The sequence below is a fragment of the Phocoena sinus genome, chromosome 1, assembly GCF_008692025.1.
Source record: "Phocoena sinus isolate mPhoSin1 chromosome 1, mPhoSin1.pri, whole genome shotgun sequence".
Lineage (NCBI taxonomy): Eukaryota > Metazoa > Chordata > Mammalia > Artiodactyla > Phocoenidae > Phocoena > Phocoena sinus.
Window position 1 is genome coordinate 44,909,530 of NC_045763.1, and position 24,331 is coordinate 44,933,860.

The 24,331-nt window shown below is 54.7% G+C and overlaps 1 protein-coding gene across 8 annotated transcripts in view; it reads right to left on the reverse strand.

The window, feature by feature from the left end:
- Nucleotides 1–24,331, reverse strand: part of LRP8 (LDL receptor related protein 8) — an 80,309-nt gene that overhangs the window by 11,985 nt on the left and 43,993 nt on the right. For 2 of the 8 annotated variants that reach the window (XM_032636012.1, XM_032635984.1), the window contains exons 4-16: nucleotides 23,347–23,475; nucleotides 19,800–20,183; nucleotides 18,751–18,873; nucleotides 17,820–17,942; nucleotides 14,587–14,706; nucleotides 14,391–14,516; nucleotides 11,191–11,365; nucleotides 8,947–9,174; nucleotides 5,819–5,937; nucleotides 5,426–5,565; nucleotides 3,864–4,005; nucleotides 2,417–2,569; nucleotides 1,313–1,537 (exon numbers count right to left, since the gene is read on the reverse strand). In XM_032636012.1, coding sequence (XP_032491903.1) covers nucleotides 1,313–1,537; nucleotides 2,417–2,569; nucleotides 3,864–4,005; nucleotides 5,426–5,565; nucleotides 5,819–5,937; nucleotides 8,947–9,174; nucleotides 11,191–11,365; nucleotides 14,391–14,516; nucleotides 14,587–14,706; nucleotides 17,820–17,942; nucleotides 18,751–18,873; nucleotides 19,800–20,183; nucleotides 23,347–23,475 — 2,187 coding nt within the window. Of the gene's footprint in view, nucleotides 1–1,312; nucleotides 1,538–2,416; nucleotides 2,570–3,863; nucleotides 4,006–5,425; nucleotides 5,566–5,818; nucleotides 5,938–8,946; nucleotides 9,175–11,190; nucleotides 11,366–14,390; nucleotides 14,517–14,586; nucleotides 14,707–15,864; nucleotides 15,904–17,819; nucleotides 17,943–18,750; nucleotides 18,874–19,799; nucleotides 20,184–23,346; nucleotides 23,476–24,331 lie in introns of all 8 variants that reach the window. The other 6 variants (XM_032636002.1, XM_032636019.1, XM_032636034.1 and 3 more) reach the window with 4 other exon arrangements.

Genomic DNA, 24,331 nt, shown 5'->3' on the forward strand with positions numbered 1-24,331 from the left:
GTTGCTCCGCAGCATGTGGGATCTTCCCAGACCAGGGCTCGAACCTGTGTGCTCCGCGTTAGCAGGCAGACTCAACCACTGCGCCACCAGGGAAGCCCGTACTATATATTTTTAAAAGTAGGTTGTGCCATCTTTTCCACTCTCTTACACTCATCTTCATTATAACATCTGTACAGAACTTTTTAGTTTAAAAAGCAGTTTTCCCTTGGATCCTCATGACAGCCCTCTGAGGTGTGGAGAGGAGCTATCATTTGCTCCAAGAGAGGAGATGATTGTCTCCTGGAAACGGCCCAAATGCTATCCTCTCAGTGTGTCTGTTTCTCCAAGTTACTCCAAGGGAACCTAATTATTAAGGGGAGAAAAGAGCTGCACTGCTTACAAAGTTTACTGTGGAAATGCCGTTCTCCTCTCCCTCCGGGTCCCAAGCAAACACAGGACAGTGATATTAAAGCCTAGAGCGTGATGAAGCCAGTGGGGAGACCCCCTGGTTGGAGGCTCAGCCCAAGTGAAAGGAACTAGACTTCACACGCGACCCACCTGCCTCTCCGAACTTCAGGTTAAGCGCTCAACTCTGAAAGCGCTCCTGCTGGCAAGATGGGCCTGATTATTAAGGTGCTACCACGCTGCTTAGTTTCTGGGCCATGCACACATGGGAAAAAATTTAAAAGATAGTTTACCCTCTTAAATGAACTCCCCCAGCAGGTAACTCAATTTAAAAGGTATTTGCTGGTTAATGAGATAGAACATTTCTAGCAGTGACAATTACTGCTCCCGATGATTTAATAAGTGGTGAACTTAATTATTTTCATCCCAGGGTTTGCAGAGGCACTAACAGACCACAGTGAAGGATATCACTATATGGGGAACCTCCCGAGAGTGCTGAGAACTGAGACCAGGGCATTTGAAACTTCCAAATCTGAGGGATGCTCCCTCATACACGTCAGTAACGTGGGACACAGACACACTATCAGAGTCAGCAGAGGCTGTGTGCATGAGCACTTCTGTTTACACGGATGCCTCTGCTCTCGTGGCAACCTTGCGAAGCAGGTAGGGGAAGGGTTATTATTACCCTACTTTGTAGGTGAGGAAACTGAGGCTCAGAGATAGGAGGTAGCTTCCCTCGAGACCCTCTATAAGGTAGGAGCACCTGTGACTCCTAAATTGCGGGTTGGCACTCTTCCTCCCGCTGCTTCCTCCTTGTAGACAGCCACTATTTAGCTCTGGTATGACCACTTCTTCCCACAGCTCCCCCGATCCTGGCTTCCCTAGGACCCCCCCGCGTCATGAAAGAAGGCAGAACTCATTTCCTTACGGTGCTGGGAGTGGTTGCTGGTTGCAGGGCTTGGGGTAGACGGGTTGATGCTGGGAGCCCTGGGGACACTAACTGAGCTTGGGACCGCTGCTGCCAGGCTCGGTGTCTCTATGCTGTGGTTCTGGTAGGCGGGGCTGTGGACGGTGGTCCCAGGGGCTCTGGTGGTGTCGGCTACTGTCCTCGTTGTGGTGGAGGCTAACATTGTAGTTGAGGTAGACTGAGGTGCTGCGGGGGAAATATCATGAAGGTCACTGGACAAAGAATTTTGCTCTTTTAGTGCCTAAATTATTGCCTCGATGAAGTATACTTATGAACGCATCCTCATGGCTCAGCTCAAACTCCTTCCCTAATCCTACTGAATGGGCTATGAGTTTTACTTTAGCTGAATGCCAAGCATCTTGTCTGTGTTTATACTGCATTTCGATTTGATAAAGATGAGTCATTAGGACAATGCTATAGAATTAGGTGTGGGCAAGACCACGATAAAAGACTGGGAGGAGTGGAAATTATATAAATCTAGAAGGAGTTTGCATGTATACTGGTACACTCTTAGGTTCAAATTCTCACTCCACTTTAAACAATTGAACCTGGAGATCACGAATGCTACAGCAGACTTATATGCTCAAACAAAAGGCCTCGTGCCTCCATCGAGACTGGAGGATGGATGTAAACTTATATGGTTGAAGTATTAACTGACTGTTAGTCCCAATCATATCACAAGAGGGCTGCTAGATAGTGTGTTAAGTTCTGGGTGAGAAACAGGCAAGATCATAGTCACCTGCATATAAATAGTAATCAAAGCCATGGGGATCAAGGTTTCTTAATTTGAGGTCTTCAGGGGATTCCTGATCCCCCTGAAACTGAATTTAAAATGTTGTATGTGTATGTGCATTTTTCTCGGGAGTGAGAAGAGAAAGCCTTGGAGGGACCCTATGGGACACCAGCATTCAAGGTCGGTACAGAAGAGGAGCCTGCAAAAGGCAACAAGTAGCCAGAGAAGATGGAGGAAGACCAGGAGCTCATGGTTTTCCAGAAGTCGAGGAAAATTTCAGCAGATGGGGTCTGGCATTGTCAGGGGCCATCCCTCCCAGTAGCTCTGCTCACCTCGGTAGCACCTCTTCATGTCAGGGCCCAGTCGCATTGTGTCAGGACAGGCACAAGTGTACTTGGGGGAGTGGCTGGACATCTGAGGAGCAGGAAGGCACAGGTACTCACAGCCTCCATTGGGCTGGGCACTCAGCTCGCAGGCATCTGCAGCTAATGGCACAGAGAGAGATGGGGAGAGAGAGTACTGTGGCACAGACGGGATGTGCCAGGCTCTCCCTCCCCCACGCACGAGGCCCTTCCCACTCGGCTAAATCAAAACGATTTCTCTACTACTTTTACTGGGCACCTTCCTTCACTGTACCTGCTGTTTTATCCCCACTCTTTCTTCCTTTTTTTTTTTTAAATATCTTTATTGGAGTATAATTGCTTTACAACGGTGTGTTAGTTTCTGCTGTATAACAAAGTGAATCAGCTATACATATACATATGTCCCCATATCTCCTCCCTTTTGCGTCTCCCTCCCTCCCACCCTATCCCATCCCTCTAGGTGGTCACAAAGCACCGAGCTGATCTCCCTGTGCTATGCGGCTGCTTCCCACTAGCTATCTGTTTTACATTTGGTAGTGTACATATGTCCATGCCACTCTCTCCCTTCGTCCCAGCTTACCCTTCCCCCTCCCCGTGTCCTCAAGTCCATTCCCACACTTTCATTTAATGCTGATGACAACTCGGGGTGGGGGGGTGTTATGCCCAGGTTAACAGATAAAAGACTGTGGCTCAAAGAGAACAAACTTGTCAAAGCTATACCTCTAGTAATTTTGGAGACAATTTAAATTGAGGTCTGTTGGACTCCAAAGTCCATGTTTTTTCCTCCCTATGCCACATGCCGTATCTCTTTCTTATTTAAATTTCTAATCTAGAATCAGGCACCAACCTTATCTCCTTACCCCTTTTTGCTTTCCCACCTTCACCCTTCCCATTACAGTTAGAATGAGTATATCCTAGTGACAGAGGAAGGGACAACCTAATTGCAGGATTCCTGGCGTCTGTTGCCAACCAGCAAGCTGACTTACTGACGGCCCTAGGATACATTATAGCACTGCAAAGGACGAACAAATAGCAAATGAGAAGCAACGTGCTCCTTTATGGCAGAAGGAGCTCTGGAATCAGGCCTAAGTTTAGGCTTTAGCGCTACCACCTGCTAAGGTTATTTTACCCCTGTGAGCTACAGTTTCCTCAGCTGTTAGATGAGAACAGTGATATCCATACTTTGTAAGAATGGCAAAAATGGGACATTTGTATGTTTACTTATTTCAACCCAGCCTTAGTTCACCAAGAGCTTGAGGCAAAATGAAGTAAGTACGTGACAGCAGGGCAGTCCACCAATGACAGGGACTGTTGCCACTACTTCCGGGGATGCCGAGATGTGACATGCATGTGAATACAGCCTGCCTACTAGAGGGAGAGGATGTGGGCAGGGGACCTGGGACTGGGCAAGGCTCACCTCTTGGCTGCTTCAGCTCATGGAAGATGACAATGTCATGTGGGTTATTGAGGTTCTCAGCTAGGACGGAGATTTCCAGGCCATTGAGCCGATTTGCACTGAAAATGGCCTCATTCTCCAGGTCTGTCCAGAACACCTTGTCCTGTGGGGTACAAATACAGAGGATGGGAAGCCTAGAGCTTAAACCCATGACCTCAGCCTGAGGGCTTGGCCTCAAACCATAGTCACAGGAACTGCTCTGGCATCTCCCCTGAACTCTCTTGTCCACAGGTTCATAGCGGGACTCTCAGCTCTGATCTGTGGCATAGGCTCTGGTTCCCTTCTGTCTCAGAGGGTTATTCAGTGCTTTGGCCTGAAGGCTGCTCATTAACGCTGAGCTAGGCCTGCTTCCTGGAGTTCAGCAGAAACCAAGGTTGGGTCTCTGTAGCTGTTACCATTACTAGGGCCTGGGACCAAGACTGGAGAGGATGTATGATCTAGCAAGCACTGTCCCTATGGGGCCTCCTACAGCCTCTGGGTATACACGCATAAACATCCAACGGTTGGTCCACACAAGCCTAAATGTGTATCTGCAGGCAAGTCCACATTTATAGGTACAACCGTGCAGCCTCAGGTACAGATCTAGACACATACCCACATGCTCATCTACACACCCAAAGGCACACTTGTGCCTAAAATGAACTTGTCTAAGTACTGGTATGCATATTTACACTCGCAAGCACTAGCACATACAGGAATGCACATTTTTAAACAGACGCATTTACGTATACACAGGCATGTACACATACATGCCACATATACGTACAAGCACAAACACATGTGTCTGAACACACCTGTCTTTCGAAGCAGAGGCTGGACTTGGGAGCTGGAGCTTTGCCCACAATTTCAGAGCTGTGCTGGGTGATGTCACTCCAAGCAAATATTGCCAATGCCCACCACAGGCCGCTGTCCCCTTGCTTTCCCTCCCCTTGGTGGCAGAGTTAGTTTTGGGGAAGAGGTATGGGTGTGCGAGAACTTGGTCGCTTCTGGCTTCCTCATTCCCCAAGGAGAAAGGTTGTTAGGGTCAGAACACAGGAGGGTCTTGACTCTTCACCCTCCTGTGAGCTTCTTGAGGACGCGGATGATGTCTGATTCACTTCTATGACCCCAGGGTCCAGCAAAGGTCAGTGAGAGTGTGCTGAATTGAATGGCATCTCTCAGGCCATTTCCAGTAGTAAATGATACTAAGGAAATGTATATTCCTTTTCCCTTTCTTTATTGGGTACCTTCTGTATACGTGGGTACAGTGCTGGGTGCTGAGGGTACCTGGTCTAGCAACTTACCTGTGGGAAGTGCTCTGAGGGAGGGGTCTTGGGGAGGAAGCACAGGAAAGGCTGCCAGGTGGACAAGGGGCTGCATAGCCTCTGTCTGCAGACAGCTCACATATTATGTACAAACAAGCCAGTCAGCTTCCCTGTCCCTTTGTTTCCACTTGGACGAGTCTCAGGGAGTCATCCTATTTGAACAGCCTTTCCTAGGCTTCAGCTTCCTGATGGGGCCATGCCTTCCCTCACGGAGCTCACCTCAAACACAGCTATCCCGAAAGGGTGGCTCAGGTAGTCAGGGGAGGAAATCAGCATCTTCCTGTTGCCTCCGCTGAAGTCAATGCTGGACAGCTGGTGCAGCTTGGAGTCCACCCAGTACAAGCGCTGGTTCAGCAAATCTTGAGCAGGAAAAAGGGACAAGGGGATCGGGTTGTGAGCCTGGGACCACAGCCTGGAATTCTGCTCCTCTGTGGCCCTTCCCTGCCCACATCTCCAGGCCGGGCCTCAGAAGGAGGCCAGCCCAGGGCAACCATCAGGAAACACAGGCAGTGGCACTATAAGGGGACACAGCAACAAGACCCATGGAGCCCCAGGCAGTGGTCAGCTCCAGGCGCTAGAACAGGCCCCCCAGTGGGGGAAGGCAGGGCTCACCCAGGGTGATTCCGTTGGGCCACTCAATACCGTCTGACACCAGTGTCTGCCGGTGCACACCGTTAAGCCCAGACTTCTCGATCTTAGCCTCGTACCCCCAGTCAGACCAATACACGAACCTAGAAGAGAGAAGAACCCAATGGGCTTCTTGTCAGGGGACACGATTGGGATGGTGTGGGTCACAAGGGCTGAGCGACCCTCTGAATATTGAAGATTACGCTTAGTGAGGACTGGAAAGACCTCTGAAGTTCACGGGAGCCATCAAACCTTAGCATTGGCAGGCGTGTCGGTCTTCGCCTTATCTGAGTCCCTGGAGAAGCCTGTATTCCCAGAGTCCACCTGACCTCGGCTGAACAGCCTTTCAGCCCATCTGTCCCACTTCAGCAGCTCCAGCTACAGCCCTAGCGTGCCAGAGCAGGAAGGGAAGGGCCCTTTCAACCCTCTTACTTTCCTGGTTGACAGCGAAGAAAGCCGATGACCTAGCCAGGGTCACACAGCTAGAACTCTGTCCAGGGCTTCTCTCTCTTTTTTGTGGAACATTTATTGAGTATTTACTAGGTGAGTGGCCTCATCTCATGTACTTACAAATGCAGTAATCACTGCCCCTCTAATCCAATCCCTACAGAGCAGACAAAATGAGCTTCTAAAATGGAAATAAGCTGTCATTATCCTGTTTTTTGAAATTGAGATATAATTGACATATGACACTAGTTTCAGGTGTACAACATAATGATTTGATATTGCAAAATGAGCACCACAAGAAGTTAGTCAACATCCAGCACCACACAGAGCTACAATTTGTTTTTCTTGTGATAAATTTTAAGATCTATTACTCTCCCGTTTTTAAACTTTATGATGGTTTCTCCTATTGACCTTAAAATCAGATCCCAAATCCTTACCACATTCGACAGGGCTCTGCATGACTAGGTCCCTGCCTACCTCTGTGGCTGTCTCCCCTGCCACCACTGCCCGCTTCCCTTACAAACCCCACACCCGCCGCCAGGGCTTCTCTTAGATCCTTCAGGGCACCAAGGCCTTCACACAGCCTTTGCCACCACTTGTTTGCCATTTAGAACGTCTTTTCAGTAGAGAACCTTCCTCCGACCCTCAATGTAAATAGGTTCTCCCTGTTATTGACTCTTAAAACACCCTGTTTTTTCCCTCCAGAGTGCTCACACCATCGGTTATTTACGTGTGCATTCGGTATGTGGCGTATTTGTTTACTGTCTGTTTTCCCCACTAGTCTATATGCTCCGCTGAGGGCAGGCTCCTCATCTGCTTTACTCCTCATTTTGTGCCTGGCAGGTAGCTCGTGTGTGGCCTATAGGCCTTATTTACTGTTTGTTGAACAAAGTAGCCTCACAATTACCCCAGGAGGGTATAATTATTAGTCCCATTTTACAGATGAGTAAACTGTGGCTCAGAGAGGCTGACTTCCCTAAGATCACGCTGTGAATAAGTAGTAAGGCCAGGCTTCAAATTTAAGTTCAAATTAAGTTGGACTCTAAAGCCCGTGTGCTTAACCCTCCCCAAAATGCCTCTGCTGAAACCTGGTGTCAAGCCAAGGCTGGCTCCAGGCTAGGGGGCTGCGTGGTTGTTCTGGATCCCTTCCATTTGCCACTTTGAATCCCATCGCCACTCTGCTCTGTATACCAAAAGGCTGGCGCATGTGGGAACCACATCAATGGGCTGGGCTCCCTAGCCGTCTGGCTTCCCGTTGTATTCAGCAAAATATCAGAGGGGGAAGGGGAGAGACTGAGGTCAGGATGTCTATTCCCCTAACTCCCCCCTACAAAGGTGCCTCCAGCTGGCTAATGCCCTAAAGGTGACCCTCTCTACCCCGCTCTTTCCTTCCCAACTCGGGTAACCCTCCCTGCTCCTGCCCCTCAGGCCTGTTAGCTGTTACTAGTCCAGGATAGTGCGTGAGACCTTACCCGCTCCTTTGTCAATAGTCCCTTTATTAACCGGCCTTAAATTATCTTAAAATGAGTGTGCAGTGGGTTTTCTGGTGGGACCCTGACTGAGCCACAATGGACCAGGAATGGGCTGGGTGTAACTATATGGTTTGGGGGACATGGCAGGTGCAGCCCCAGGTCTGTGTGATAGCAGACAGAGAACAGGGTTGAGGTGGAGGTTAAATGAGAGGACAGTTGTCTGCAGAGTGCCTGGATGCACCTGTGCTGCCTATTAAAGCGGCAGCTGTCGGTCACTTCCCAAGGCCACGCACAAAGGCCACGCACACCCTCTCAGGTGGCCAGCCTCACCCCCAGCTGCCCTCACTGGAAGAAGACGGTTTTCTTATCCCTGCTTAACAATTAAGGAAACAGCAGCAGGAAGAAGCTGGTGATCCTGGCAAACATGATATGATGCAGCTGCTTAAAAACCATGTCGTCTCAGGACATCCCCACTGAGGGAGGAGGGACGGAGGGAGGGAGGGAGGGAGTCGCGCTCTGTTCAGAACCCCTACCCCTGATATGGAGGCATGGGCAGAGCAGGGCAGCCTGGGTGGTGAGGGGCCCAGAGGCTGTGGGCCACAGGGATGGGGATGGAGGTGGGCAGGCTGGAGCAGAGCTGACCCAGTAATCTCAGTCCTCAAATCTTGCTGGCTGTCCTGCAGGGCAGGGAGTAGACATGCTAGAGGTAACTCCGGAGGCCAACGGAGGAAGTCGAAGAGAGGCAGATATGGGAACATGAGAACGAAACAAACAAAAGAATACTTTCTAATGGGCAGAGCTGCCCCAAAATGAAACAGGCCGTATGAGAAGTGACAAGCTCCTGTCTCTGGAAGTGCGAGCAGTCGCCAGATGCCCACCTGCAGCGCGCAGCAGCCTGAGGGAAGACTTCCTGCCCCAGGGGCGTCTACCAGGCAATTTCTGGCGCCCTACCCGGCTCTGAGATGCTCTGCTTCTATGATGTGGTGAGACAGTAGCAGAGTCCTGGGAGCGCCCTGGCGACCAGTGCGCAAGGGACCCTGGGTCAGGGGTTCACAGGCTGAGGGGCCCGCACAGACTTTCTTCCCTGTGGCTTGTGTCTGGGTGGCCCAGGGCCTTCCGAAGCCCTCAAGGCAGCTCTTGGGACAGATACATGAGGACTGAGCGCCTGGGGCAATTTGGGGTGGGAACACTCACCCTCGCAGGGGGTCGACGGCAATGGCCCGGGGTTCACTGAGGTCACGGCTGAAGAGGGTGCAACGGCGTCCGCCATCAGCTGTGGCCACTGAGATGGTCTTGGTGCCCGAGTCGGTCCAGTAGATGTGCTTGTGGACCCAGTCCACTGCCAGGCCCTCCGGAGAGTGCAGCTGCTCATCGATGAGGACCTCCTGCTCCGCCGGGTCGCTGGCTTTGTCCATGTAGGCGCTAGGAGCAACCAGGGCTGGCGTGGGCAGGTGTGCCCCGCGCCCCCCCACCCCCCCCGGGCCCATCTGGAGCTGCCCTTCCCCTCTCTCTTCCCTCTGGGCCACAGCAGTGCGTTGGAGAGGAACTTGGCTCATTTCCACTCAACACATTCCCTGGGCCACCAGGGTAAGGATACAGGCTCAAGTCAGCCACAGTCTCTGGCCTGGAGGAGCTCAGTTTAGTAGGGACAGAAATTTACAGCCAGATAATTACACCAATACACTATGATTACGGAAAGTATCAGAGGCTATAGCAGCAGAGTAATGGAGACTACATCATCCTGGAGGGCTGGAGAAGGCCTTGTAGCTGAGCCCTGAAGGACCAATCTGTCAGGAACACAAAGAACCAAGGCAGAGGGAACAGCACGTGCAGGTGCCGAGGCGTGTGCTCTGGAACAGTGACGGATCCAGTGGGGGTGGAGTGGGGTAGGTGGGGTGTAAGACAGGAAGTAAGTGTAGGTAGGGGCCACATCCTGACGGGCTCTGCGTGCCACGCTAAAGGCTCAGGATTTCACTGTGGAGGGGTAACTGAACAGGTCGGAGGACATGGCCAGAGAGGCATGTTACATCACTGTGGCACCTGCAGAATACGCGAGGAATTGGAGGAGGAGGGAATGAAGGCAGAGAGACCAGTTAGGAGGCTGTGACCGCATCCAGGTGAGAGATGAAGAGGGTGTGCAGAAGGGCTGAGGCAGTAAGAATGGACAGAAGGGGCCACAGTACAGCAGACACTCAGGAGGCAAAATTAGCAGGGCTTTCTCTCTCCCAAATGCTTTATTTCCCAAGGTTTTCTTCTCCACTTACCCTCTCTTCGGGTGATTAGTTCTACAGTGCCCACGGCCATCCACAGCTCTGACCCTCTGATCCTGACAACTGTCTAAGTTCCAGACTATAAAGCCAACTGGCCCCCGTCGGACGTCCCATGGACACCTTGAACTCAACACATCCCAAACTGTTCATCCCCATTCCCCTCCTCTCAGCCACACAGAAGGACTGCCTACCCCCCACCCGAAACTCCTCCCCTGCTCCCATCTCAGAGAACGGTACCACCGTCCACGAAACCTCCCAAGCCGGAAACCAAAACTCCCAAAGTGAACCTGGGAATTCATTCTGACTCGTCCTCCCACAGCTCCATAACCAGGGCATCATCAAATCCTGCCTCTTTCCGTCACAACCATCGGACAGGCACTGCTCAAGCTGCTTCTGGGTGTGCGAGCGGGAGTGAGTGTGTCTGTGTGTGCTGGGGTGTGATAAGCGAGTTGTCGGTGAGCAGCACGCACGCTGCTTCCATCCATCCATCCACCATTCGCTCAACAGTCCGCCCAGCGCCTGGTCATCGGCAGTCCTGCCAAGTGGATCTCAGGACAGAGAAAGGGGGCCTGGGCATGCAGAGGCTCCTAGGAGAGAACCTCCTGCGTGTGCGAGGAGCCTTCCCAAGCGCCAGAGTCCACTGACTGTGGTGTGCAGGTAGTGCCACCCTTGACCGCCAGATTGGGTCAGAGGCCTCCTCTATACCTTTCCCTCATGCTCATCACAGTGGATTCCGCTATGCTCTGAGTGGGATCCTCCAGGCAGGACCAGGGCTGAGTCATCTTTGAGTCCCCAGCATCCAACAGACATATACGTGAGCTGCTCTGAAAATCCCTACCAAAGCCCAGAGGCTTCTTCCTTTCCGCCCTGGCTGAACATTTCCTGTGTCTCGCACTGCCCCCTCAGGCCGCCAGAGGTCAGTCAAAGCCCCCATGTGTGGGGCTCAAAGCTGCTCGCCCATCCAAGCCCTCAGCCCCAGAAGGCCCAGCAGGTGGAGAAGTCCTGGCAGTTCCACAACCGCTGTGATCCCCCGTGCCTTCCTAAGCCCGATCTCTGTCCTGGGGAAATATAGAGGCAGAAGGGGTGCAGAGGCCACCCTTCCTCTCCTTCTTTGTTGGCCCCAGCCCCACCCCCCAGGCCTGGTTGCAGGACCCAGGCCTCAACTCACCTGTAGATCTTGCGGTAGGAGAGGTCACACCAGTAGATGCGATTGGTGGCAACTTCGACGTCCAGCGCCACGACGTTCTTGAGCATGGGGATGAGACGCGAGTAGTCCCGCTTCACCAGGTCTATCCTCCGTACTTCGTGCCGGTTGGTGAAGATTAGGGACGGGCTTCTGCCAGCTGCCATGCAGGGGGGTTGAGAGGGAAAGGGTCAGTGCAAGAGGCGGGGGATCTGGAGACCATGGCTCTGCCACTGGTTTGCTGGGGGACCCCTCATTTCCTGTAAAAAGTGGTGACGACTCCTACCTCACAGGTTAAAGAAGCAGGTGAAATGATGGCTACAAAAAGCATAAGATGCAAAGCACCATGCGTAACAGAGGGATTTTTATTCTTTTTATCGCACACAAACTCCCCCCAAATCTTTGATGACTCCCCATTTCCTCTGGCCTGCACGGAAGGCCTTCTGCAGCATGACCCCAGCTCCCCGTCCAGCCTCATCACTCACCCCCCTAACACCTTGATTCCGGCCACCAGACTACCTGTCATCACCTTGCCACAGCAGAGCTTTGCTGCCTCGGAGCCTTTGCTCAAGCTGTCCCTCTACCTAGAATGCATTTCTCCCCAGCAGCTGCCACCTCCTCTGCTTGGGCCCCACTGCAGTGTTCAGGAAGGGGCAACATGAGCGTTAAATGATTTAGAAAGATGACTGAGGCTGCAGAATGGAGCACGGACCTCAGGGCTAGGGGTGAGACTCGAGGGAGGAGATTCAAGGAGGTCGTTGTGAGTCTTTAGTTTATACAGAGTGTACTGGCATGAGATGAATCTGCAGATGCTGGAAGGGGCCAGATCACAAAGGATCCTGTGATCCAGGGGAAGAGTTTGCACTTTATTCTGACCCAAAGGCAGGGGTGGGATGTGTATAATATGACACAGATTATATACGTGCAAAGGGACAACACACAACCTCCCGTGTATACACAAACCCATTTTTAGATTTAGGATTAGATTTTAGGAAGATCTTCAGTGAGCTAGACATTCCTGGCTACTCCATGGGGAGGGTCACTGTCCCCCAGGCCTATGAGGGCCTAGCACTTCGCACAGGCCGCCACTCCTCCAGCCTGTTTTCAGATGGAGCGGGCCACTCTCAGGCACCTGCAATACTGAATGGCAACACCTGCCCCTGTACCTTCTCCCCCTCTTGTTTTCCAGCTGACACTTCTGCAGGCCACCTGGTTCCTGTCACCGTCCATCTGTGCCAGGCTAATGTGCTCCCTGGGGACAGGGTAGGACCAGCACAGAGCCAGGTGGGGCCTGGGGCTGGGTGTGTGACCTGTGTGTAGTGATGGAGATTATTTCAAAGCAGGGTTGGCGTGACAGGGAAGGTGTGGGACAAACAGATACCATGGAAAACTAGAGGTCTAAGCGCAAGGAGAAAGGAGGAAAGCTGGACTCAAGACCCCAGCTCCGCCACTGACAAACTGTGATTTTCCTCACCTCAAAATGAGAGCAAAGACACTCCATCTTCCTGAGGGCAGGAGCTGGGTTACAGGGTACCTTGAGGTGATTTTTCCTGAGAGCTGTGACTGTGACAGGAACCCTGTGTGTTTATGATTTGAGTTTTTGAGTAACTGCACTTTAGATATTCACACGTAGGGGTTTGTGTATACATGGGCCATTGTATGTTGTCTCCACTGCACGTATGTAATCCGTGTTCTGTGTCACACCTGTCCCATGTGGGGATAAGAACAGGTTGCATGTTACATGTGATGGGCTAATGTATGTGCTGTACCTTGTGCAGTTTGGGTGGTATATGTTTTGGGTTTACGGGCTACATGTCAATTATTGTAGCTGCTGTGTTGTTATCACCTATAGAATGAGTATTCGTGCATCTGAATTCCAGGTTCGTATATCCAACAGCCTACACAATACTTTGCTTAGATGTCTAAACAGTTTTGTTAAATTTAACATGTCCAGATCAATCTAATATTCTCCCAAACCTGCTTTTCTCACCGTCTTTCCCAACTCCATAAATAGCAATCCTATTTTTCCAGTTAGTTCGTCAAAAACCTTGGGGTCATCTTTGACTCCTTTTTTTTCTTTCACATCCTACATTTAATTCATAAGCAAATCCTGCTGCTTCAAAATAAATCCTAACCTTCAAAATATATTCATACTGTCCACTTCTCATTATTCCCACGCAAGGCCCTGATCCAAGCCACCATCACCTCTCTCCTGGCTGACGGCAAGGACCTCTGCAGCAGCTCCCCTGCTTCCTCCCCTGCCCCCGACAGTCTATTCCCAACACAGCCTCCAGAGGAAGTCAGTTAAAATGTAAGGCACACCCTGTCCCTCTACTCTGAACCCACAAAGGCTTCCTTCCCCCTGACTGACAGTGAAACCGAGAGTCAGCCCTTAGAATGGTCTCGAAGGCCTTTGTGATCTGCCCCCAAGTCACCTCTTGGACTTCATCTCCTCCTATGCCCTGGTTGCCCTGGCTGCCCTGGCTTCCTCGTTCTTATCTGAACACAGCAGGCACGCTGCTGCCTTCGGTGCCTGCAGGTGATGCATGGCTCACTCCTTCAGGCCTTTATTCAAATGTCACCTTCTCAGTGAGGGCTTTCCTGAGCACTCTATCGAAAACTATAACTTCTCTACTTTATATTTCTCCTGAACCCTCATGACCATCTGCCATGCGCTGTATTTATTTTTCTGATTTCTTGTCTGTCTCACCAACTAGAGTGTAAGTCCCATGAGGACAGACAGGGATTCATGTCTGTTTTGCTTACTGCTGAATCCCTAGTGCCTACAACAATGTTAGGTGTTCAGTGTAAAGACCTGAATAAAACAAGTGAATTCCGTTGGCTGACGTGACGTTAGGTCTGCACGTGGCCCGCTCTTTGTGTGGGCCGCCCGAGCCGTGTGTAGCCAGCACGGTCCAGCCTGTGTCTGGCACTGTGTGTCGCGTGAGTGCAGACTCTGTGGGCTGTACCGGGTGGTGCTGTGCAGCGTCTGCGTGGGTGTGCATGCACAGTGCATCGTGTGTGTGCTGAATATTTACACTCTGAGCACCGTGCGTGCAACCTGCCATCTGTGTGTGTACACGCAGGTGTGCACACCCGCTCCTCACGTATGGGAAGCACACTGCTTCCTGGACTCCCTCAGAGCTGCTCCCCTGCGCCCCCCCCCAACCTCGCGGTGTCCGTACCGACGGCCTTGCAGTTCTTGGTCAGCGTGTCCATCTCGTAGCCAGGGTGGCACTCGCACTTAAAGTAGCCCTTGTAATTGACACAGATCTGGCTGCAGGCATCTGGGTCCTCACACTCGTCAATGTCTGTGGGGGGAGCAGAGGTCAGCACTGGCCGGAGGAGCCGCCTCCTTGAGGGGCTCGGGGAGGGGCTCACCACCACAGGTCTTCTGGTCCAGGAGCCGGTAGCCCGATGGGCACGTGCACTCAAAGCCGATCCTGAGGTCGGTGCAGATGTGGGAACAGCCGCCATTGTTGTGCAGACACTCGTTCAGCCCTGGGGAGGGACGTGGGCTCCTGAGGGTCCAGGAGCTCAGATTGGGGTGGGGGCAGGACAGGGATGGGCCTAGAGCTGAAGCAGAGACTCGGGGCAGCGAGCTTCCCCCAGAGCCTCACTGAGCCTCAGCCTCATTAGCCAGGTGACGGGGCAAGAGGAGGCTCCGAGAGGGCCAGGTCACATAGACAGGACAGAGTGGAACCAGAACTCGGGTCCTTTGCCTCCCAGGCCAGGGCTCTGTCCACCACCAGGCTGAAGGCAGCTAGGCTGCCTAAGGTCTTTCCTTTCACAAACACGTTTCTTATGGCTCCTCCTTCCTTGTGACCTCAGAGTTGAAGGTGCCTGCAGGTACCACGTCCAACCCTCAGGGACCCCCAAAATCCCTTCCGAAATGTCCTTGCTTAAACACCCCCAGCCTCGGGAAGCCTGCTTTCCTCCTGAGGCAGCTGGCTCTGTGTGGGGTTGACCAGAGTCCAATGGCTCCCCCAGAATCTCCTTAAAGCGCTGATTCCTGGTCCCCCGCCATTCAAGTGCCTTTCTCTGCATGCACTCCATCTGTCTGTGTCCTTCTCCCGCACGGCCCAGAGCTAGTCTGCCACCTAGGGGAGTCTGAACGACAAGGGCTGCCCGCTACTGAGCTTGTGGTCATCTAAGACTGCCAGGCCTCTTTCTCCACGGAGCTGTTGCTAAGTCAGTTCTCTCCCACCGTGAACTATGGTGGATTTTTTCACCTCCTCTCATTTCAGCACCTGTCCCTATTCCTACACTTAGTCACAGGCCTGGTCCCAATATTACCAAATGCAGCAAGGGATGAAGGGATGCCAGGAGGTCATCTGGTTCCCCCGTCCTCCACTCCCTTACCACCTCCTGGCAGGGTCCTAGCGGAGGTCAGGGAGGCCAGGACCAAGGCTCAGCAAGTTCTCACAGCATCTTTGGGCTTTAGAACCACAGAGGGTTAATTCTGCCAGCCAGGGAAGGTGCCGTGCCACCCTCTGCCCATCAGGCCCACGTCCCACCACTCCAGCCAAGCCAGGCAGAGCTGTGCCCGGCCAGCCAGGGCCATGCACACAGCTGGTCTGAGCTGCCCACCCCAGGCCATGCACAGCTGTGGTGCCCCACCTCCAGCCTGAGCCATGCTTAGGGAATGCTCCTCTTTACCCCTGGGCTGCCTCCTGTTTCTCTGGGATGTTGGCAGAACTGAAAGAAGAAGACCATAGCAACCCCATGACTCGGGGGCCGGGGGGTGACTCAGCCAGGCCCAGCCCTGGGAAGCCCCAGCCCCTCGGGGTGGGCTGAGCTGTGGTAGCTTTGCGGTGGTCTCTGTAGGGTACCACCTCCAGGACCCTTTCTGTCACTCCAAGCCCTCCTTGACCTCTCCCACACCACACTATTCCCTCCTGTCCATTCACTTGTTCACCAGTTCACTCACTTCCTACCCCGCCTTCTGCAGGGGCAGCAGCTCAACCATTGTATGTACCGACCACTGGGTGGAGGGGCACGTGTAGGATGGCTCTGCAAGGGGAAAGGGGAGCGCTCCACGCGACTCAGGCTTCGATGAAAGACCAAGGAACTGAGTCCTCCAGGGCCGAGGTGAGTCGGGGTCAGAGAACGGGTAGCGGGTCCCGAGCTGTCTACCTCCGTCAACCCTTCCCTGGAAGACCAGTGCTGAGGCAGAGGCTGAGGGGAGTCTCCGGGCCTTCCCAATTCTACCTACCCTGGAGGTGATTCTGCTGGGGACCTGCAGGGTGGGGAGAGGGGAAGGTGGCCCAGAGAGGCCTGAGGAGCACTTGAGGTCCCCTGTTGAAGGAAGGGGCAGTGCCCTTCTCCCGGCACGCACGCCCACCTGCATGCCCACACCTGCATGCACACACACACCAGCTTACGTGCACAGGCAGGCACATTCACACAGACGTGGGAGCCGCACAGAGATACGTGATGCAATTCCCTTGCCTTCCTCAGAGAAGGAGCCATGGGTACAGACACTGGCCTCTCACCAGCACAGAGACACAAACACATGCGTACATACGTCTCTTTGGTGTGTCATGCAAAAGACAAGAGAGAAGAGAGTTTAGCAGTTAGTAGTCTGCGGGTGGGGGGCGGTGGCTAGGCTCAGCCGCTCCTGCCTCCTTATCCTCTTTTCCATAACTTCCTTCTTCTGGGACTTTCCATGGCAGGGCCTGGGGGGAGTCTGTCACCTGCAAGCTCAGGTGGAGGCCGAGGGACCTTCTCCCGGCTACTCCTCCTTCCGAAATCAATGTCTTAACCTTCAGTAGGGGCAGAAACGTGCTATTCCAGGGAGCTCCAGGGGATGAAGCTCCTCTGAGGGCTCAGGAGGGGAGGTACTGGGCGGAAAAGGGTCTGCCAGGAGGGGAGGGGAGGGAGGGTCTGACCTAGGCTCTGTCCCCCAAGAAATCCTCTGTCCCCTGACCTCAGAAATGAACCTTCCTGGAGCCCACGCTGGGTTTCCTGCGTGCTCTCTAGGATGCCCGCCCACCTACGGTCCAGACCCTCCTGTTCTTTTTAGCCTGGAACCCACCCCTACAGCTCTGGCCTCTTTCCACTCCTGACTCACGTCCAGCCCGTGAGTCTGGTCTCCCAGAAAGCTCCTCAGGATGGTGCCACCCTCTGCTGCTGGCTCTGCCCTATGCTCACCCGGGCCTGGCCTGAGCCCAGTGGCCTCCGGATGTGCCTCGTCTGCCCACCCGCCTGCTGTTCCCCACCTCTTCCTCTGCAGGGTCTCCTGCAGGGGGCTGGAAGGCCTCGGAGGGCAGCGCCCTGGCTAGGTCGGCAGGGCAAAAATAATGAGGAAGAGAGAAACTTCAGAGTGAGCACACACTCAGAGGTCTGAACGTGGAAGAAGTGAGGAGAGGCTGCATTTGTGAGAGGAAGCGTAATTTCTGAGCATCTGGAAAGGAAAGGCCCTTTGATTTGCAGAGTAGCAGAACAAGAGGCCCCAAAGGCAAAGAGCCCCGTCTGAGACCATGGGACAGCGCACGAGTCCAGAGAGAGGGTCAGATCAGAATGTGTGCAGAGGGGCAGGCGAGGGCTGAGGGCCAGGAGGGGGCGTGGCAGGGAGGGTTAGTCCAGCAGCGGGACGGAGAGAGGTACTGTACCACACTCTTTCAGAGGTTCATCTGACCAGTCCCGGCAGTCCCTCTGAGCATCACACACTTTCCCGCCGTCCACGCACTCGCCACTCTTACACTGAAATCTGCGGGGACCCTCACATGTTGACTCTGTCGGGCCGGACAAGAGAGTGGACAGCACCAGTGAGACCTTGGGCAGGGAGGGCTGGGGTGGGCTGGGCCCGTGGGAGGTGAGAAGAGCTCCAGCCCCAGTCCCTGCTGGTCTCCAGAAAGTGACCCAGGACAGACAGCTGAATACAGGGCCAGAGGGAGCTCTGCTCACAGGACAGGACCCTAGGGATAATCGGGATACCCAAGCATCATCTAGGAGGGCAGGGCATGGGGCTCTGCGTCTGATCTGTCAGTATTAGGGAACTTGGAGGGAAAAGCAGCAGCTCTACAAAGACCCTGGCGGACGCACTGACCATCTCCTGAGGGGGACCTATGCTCCAAGTGCCCTAGATAGAGGAGGCCACGTCACTGCCCAATCACTGATCCATTTCTCCAGATGACCACTGGGTCCGGGTCCCTGCTGCTGCTGCAGGGTGATGACCGCAGAGCCATCTGAGAATTAAGTGGGCTCCCTGGGAAGTGAGACTCAGCCTCTGCTCAGTCTGGGAACGAGTGAGGGAGGCTGCTTGGAGGCGTAGATGTGGACAAATGGTGGGGGCTGGACTTCCTGCAGTGCCTTCATGTCCCCTCTCCCTAGGCCTCTTTCAGCTTTTGCAAAGTCCTTAAAAATCCAGGTCTAGTGCCACTAGGACCCCAGGAAGGGGATCTGGGTGGTTTAGGGGCAAGTAATGCTCTGAGGGAAGATGCATCTTAGGGACCAAGGGGTCGCTGCTCTCTACGGAGCCGGGGGAGGAGCTCAGGCATTCGCCTCAGGGGATGCTGCCCCTTTGCCGCTGACCACACGCACCCTGCAGGCAGCCAGCTTCATCACTCCTGTCCGGACAGTCCTGTTCCTGGTTGCAGCGCTTGATGGCAGGGACACAAGTCCCATCCCCACACCGGAACTCGTCTCCACGGCAGGTGCCCAGCGCTGCCAGGAGAGGGGAAGGGGAGAGAGTCAGGGCCGTTGTGGTGCTGGGACAGCTCTCCTCCCCCAGGCTCCACCCTCGCCCCCACTCCATATCCACCCCTGGCAAAAACAGAACCGGTCGCTGAGCTTGGGAGTCTTCGGAGGACACCTGGCCAAGGCACAAAATGGGAAGACTGAAGCTCAGAGAGGGGGAAGGCCTCACCCAGGGTCACACAGCACTCTGGCTGGCAAAGGCAGGACTACAACTCAGGTCTCCTGTTTCCCACTCCACCGTCTCTCCCCAGGGCCACCCCTCCAAACAGACACGTGGTCTTCTTTGGAGTCTCCGTGCTCATTACTTAACGACCTCATCCCTTCAGCAAACCCCTCCGAGCGCCCAGTGTGTGTGCGGTGCTGTGCAGGGGTGAGGAACACAGAGATTACTAAGAGACTCCCCATCCTCTAGGAGCTCAAGGGTGCACAGTGGGGCTGAGGGGCGAGCAACGAGGGCCTCACAGTGTGGATGTGCTGTAAGAGAGGGTGCCAGGGACCTGCAGCAGCTCAGGGGAGAGACGCAGACCAGCTGGGTCCATCAGAGGAACCTGGGCAAGGCCTTGAAGGATGAGCAGGCCCAGCAGGTAGGCAGGGTGGGGGGCTTCCTGAGTGTCTGGCATTGGAACCACTGGTGACTGCTTGGGACAGGGAAGGGCAAAGATGGGAGGTATGGGGGTGGGGGGGAGCGTTACTGAAGGTCACAGGTACCTGTGAGGACCCTGAGCTCCGCAGCTTAGCAGCCACGTGGCCTCACACAAGTCACTTCACTTTTCCCAAGTCCTGTTGCCACCGTTAAAACATTACTAGGATCAGAGTAGGGCGAGGAAACGCGGCCCCTCGGCGGACAGTCGCGCACCCGCGGCTCTGGGCGATACGGAGGGGAGGTGGCTTACGGCAGTCGGCCTCGTCCGACTTGTCCTTGCAGTCGCGGTCGCCGTCGCAGCGCCAGCCCAGGTGCACGCACTCGCCGCTGCGGCAGGCGAACTGGGAAGCAGCGGCGCAGGCGGCGGGCGCGGACGTGGCCCTGGGGCCCGCGCGGCCGCAGAGCTCGGCCGCCTCGTCCGAGCGGTCCTCGCAGTCGAACTGGCGGTCACAGACCCAGCGCTCGGGGATGCAGACGCCGCCGTCGCCGCCGCAGCGGAACTCGCGGGGCCCGCAGGCCGGGTCGGCGCAGCCACGCTCGTCGCTGCCGTCGCCACAGTCGTCGTCGCCGTCGCACACGAACACGGCGGCCAGGCAAGAGCGGTTGCTGCACTGGAACTCGTGCGGGGCGCACACTGCGCAGGACAGAGAGCCGGTCGGCCCGCCGGACCCCATCCCCGGCGCCCCGGCCCGCTGGGCCCACTACAGGGGCCCTGACCCTCACCCGCGGGCCAGAATGAGCCCGGCTTGGGGGGCCGAATAGGGGACAGCAAAGGGGGCCTCCAATCCGGGTCCTGCCAGGGTCCTGCTGGGCGACCTGGGGCAGCACACTTGCCACCCTGAACCTCCCCAGCCTCGTTGGGAGTAGGAATTCCTGTGCTGCTCCCAGCAGGATGGTGGGACTAGGAGAGTCTCTAAAGCCGCAGAACACGCCCTGTCTTGAAGGGCTTTGTGATGTTCTCAGGAAACGATATGTAACATGACACTGACCCTTCCAGGGAACGAAAGTCTGGACCTGCTTCTTTACAACACAGCTCAGGTCCCTCCCCGTCCCCAGTTTGCCCAGAACTACCCTAAGTCCCTCGGCTTAGCATCCAAGGCCACTGGCATGGAGCTACTGCTCTGCCCCATCACCTCACTCCCGCACGTGCTCCGGCTTCACGTCGCACACTGGACCATCTGTACACTTTCCCACCTCCCGGCCTTTGCCCAAGCTGTTCCATCTGCTGGGCGCCCATCTCTTGCTCACCACTGTCTCTGTATATCGCAATGATGAGTTTGCAGCCTTCAAGGGCCCAAATTCTACCTCTTTCATAACACACTTCATGCTCCCCTGCTTGGCAAGTTTCCACCCACCTCCACTCTCCTTTCTGGTACCCTTCACAGCCTGCTCAGGTGTCTGGGTCTTGTGTCCTTCTCTGTCTGCCCCATGACCACAAACTGCATGGGGGTGGGCTCTGAGACTGATCCACTTTTGTTCTGAAGGCCCGGCACAGAGGAGCTCCCTGCAATGAGTGGGTGTGGTGTGGATGGAGGCTGGAACGGCCCTGGTGTGAGGAGTAATTTAGAGATGTGCAGTAGTTAAGGGCACAGGTCACTGGCCCCGCCTGGGGCCCTGGACTTCCCCTCTCTGGTGGGCTGCTCTGAGCTCAGAGGCTGGGGGAGCCTTAGTGACCACCAGCCCAACTACCAGTTTACAGATGGGGAAACTGAGGCCCAGAGAGAGGAGCAATTTGCCCAGGGTCACACAGTCAGTCCATGGTGATGAGGGAACCAGAACTCAGGTTTGGGGCTCTTACTTCCTACTCTAACTCATCTCGGCTTTCTGGTTTTCCTCCCATCCTGGAGTGTAGGCTGTTTCTAGAGCAGCGACCTGGCCTCCTTCCCTCCTTCATTCCTTACACAGAGGCCAAGAACAGGCCTGGGGGCCCAGGCAGGGTGTGGATGCAGGAGCTGTGGCCACAGGTAACTCAGTGGTGGCAGCACCAGATATCTCCACGTGGGGGCGCCAAGAGTCTTTTTCCGGTGGGGAAAAAGTCCTTTCTCATTGTTAGGGAACATAAAAGAGAACGATGTCTTCAGTTTCACCATGTAGGGCAGCTCGTGTCATGTGTTGCTGACAGCGCTACCAAGTTTCTGACAGATGCATTTTTTTCCCTTTCTGGGCTTTTGGGATGTTGGGGCATTGGTGGGAACAGCACACCCTACCCTGTGATGTCTGCCCCTCAAGATTAAGCTGATGCCTAGGTTAGCTCCCCTCCTTCCTGTCCGGACAGGGACGGAGGACTCATTACGATCAGAGTTCTGAGAAGAAGTGCTGTCTTTATCCTGAGTTCACTCCAAGGTTTCGAAGCTGATAGCACCTTGAAGATCTACATCCTCAGGCCTGTGCCCAGGGACCCCCCTCGCCCAGCATTCACGAATGGAAGAAGCTCTAAGGGATGAGAGAAGGGAGAATTCTTTTTGTTTCCCCCGGTGGTTGGGAGCTGAAGCAGAGAAGCCCCACAGGCCCTTCGAACACCACTATCTCCTATAATTAACAGGAAACAGTCCTGCCACAACATGCCCTTGTTAGAGCTATTCCTACCCGCTGCGGTAGTGGCCGATGGCCTTGACGACTGAGGAAACATCTGATTTTCAGGGGGGAGGGGAGGGAAGAGGATTCTCACTGGCCAGTGAGGCCCCACAAAATTATCACAGCTGAAGAAATGAGCCAATGTCATCAATGGGGCTTTGAAACTGCTGGCCCCAGCCAGGATCTGCCCCCATAACCAGGTGCTTCCGGCTTCAGACATATCCAAACTCCAGACTCAGAATCCTAGAGTGCTGTGACTCAGAAGCCCTCAGAGGAGATGGCATTCCCCTGGGCCAGGAAGGATGGATAGGATGAAATACAGAAGCTGATGAAGGGAGGGGGTGGGAGACAGTGGTGGACAAGTGCTTGGCAAAAGCCCCCAAGGGATTGCCCAGATCTCAGCCCAGCCTCACAGCCTTGTAATGATAGCCAGTCTGTCTACCCCGTTAATCGTGAGCTCCCAGAGGGAGGACTGTGTAGCAGTCACCTTATCGGCCCTTTCGGAGCCTGGCTCCGGGCCTGGCACACAGTAGGTGCCCATCAAATATGTAACATGCACGGTCGGGTTGTGCTCCCCACTGGCCCAGGTCCTGCTGGCCCGCTCCCTGGGAAGGAGATAATCCCTGTGTTTGAAGCTCAGTGATGTGGAACCGCCCCAGTGACCACTTCCATCTGTCCCTGCCGAGGCTGCTGGGAATGTCTTCCTGCCCTATGGCACCGGGGCTCAAATCTGAGATTTTAGCGACAGTCCCCCTCCCTACCCCTGACACTGCCAGTGCCCTGGCCCAGGCCACCACCATCTCTCACTACGGTCCCCACCCTGGTCTCCCTGCCCTTGCTCAGAGATCAGTACAGACGTATGGAATGGATGAGCAGATGTCAGGCAGGCATGGTTTAAGAACGCATGGATTTTGCTGTCCAGACCTGAATTTGAATCTCAGTTCCATAACTCAGATGGAACTGGGCACTTTTCCTCGCTTGTCTGAGCCTCAGTTTCCTCACCCACAAATAGGGATGATAATGGCTGTTCGTGAGGTGTTTGTGAGGATGAAAAAGAATGTCTCTGCAAAGTGCCCGGCCATTACTAGTGTCCTGACCGTTACCTTTTCCTCTCCACCTGCCAAGCCCCCTGGAGAACCTGGCCCCTCCCCACAAGCGGCCACTGCTCCCCGAGGCTGCCTGACTGTGCTTGGCAAACCCTGGGGACCTGACCCCGGACTCACAGGTGGCACAGCCGGCCTCGTCCACTCCACTCTCGCAGTCCTTCTCTCCATCACAGCGCCACGAAGCAGGCACACACTTGTGGCTGGTGGGTCCACAGCTCAGCTTCTCTGCGGGACACACCTGCTTGGCTGTGGAGACAGACACACGTGCATGGCTTAGCCGCGGGGGACACAGGGCATGGTGCCAACCGGTCCTACTGCCTGGCTCCAGCCACCTGGCCCGAGGCCCTGGGAATCCACCAGGGCCTTCCTGCCCCATGTCTCAGTTTCTTCGTCTGAGAAGAAGCCCCTGTCTTCCCCTAAGACTTCCTGAATCCTATAACTGACCCCACCACTGCCCTGCCTAACACCCTTTCGTGGCCCCCTGGCCCCTGGCCCTCAAGGCCCTCCTTGATCCAGCCAACCCCTGCCTGCCTCACCGGCCCGACCTTCCACCCTTCCAAGCCTTCCCTTTAGGCTCCAGCAATGTGGAGCCGCCTTGCCCTGCATGAGTCTCTGCCATTTCCAGCTGTGTGCCCTTGGGTGAGATATGCCCCATGTGGGCCTCAGTTTGCCTTCCAGATCAGTGACTCCATGACTGCAGATGTGAAGGGCTCACCAAGGCCCCAACAGCTCCCTCCAAGCCCCCTCCCCTGGCGATGGTGCGGAGCCCGCTGCTGAGAGCAGCCACCGAGTAGCAGGGCCCAGTGGGACCACATAGCTATAATTACTGCAGCTGCAATCAGGCTGACTCAATCAGGGGCTCGAAGCCCCAGGGTTGATTCTCAATTTGGAAGAAAGAATGAGAACCCTGATCAGGCCTGGGGATGGCTCTCGTCTTGAGCGTCCCAGAATGTCCCACGTGACAGACCCAGCTGAGGCAGATACATCTCAGACCTCCGCGGCTGGCTCCCTCTGCCTTTCAGGGGGTACACGAGGCCGAACTCAGTGGTCTCCAGGATGTGCCAGGCACAGAGCTAGACGCTTCCATTTAATCTTTACAACA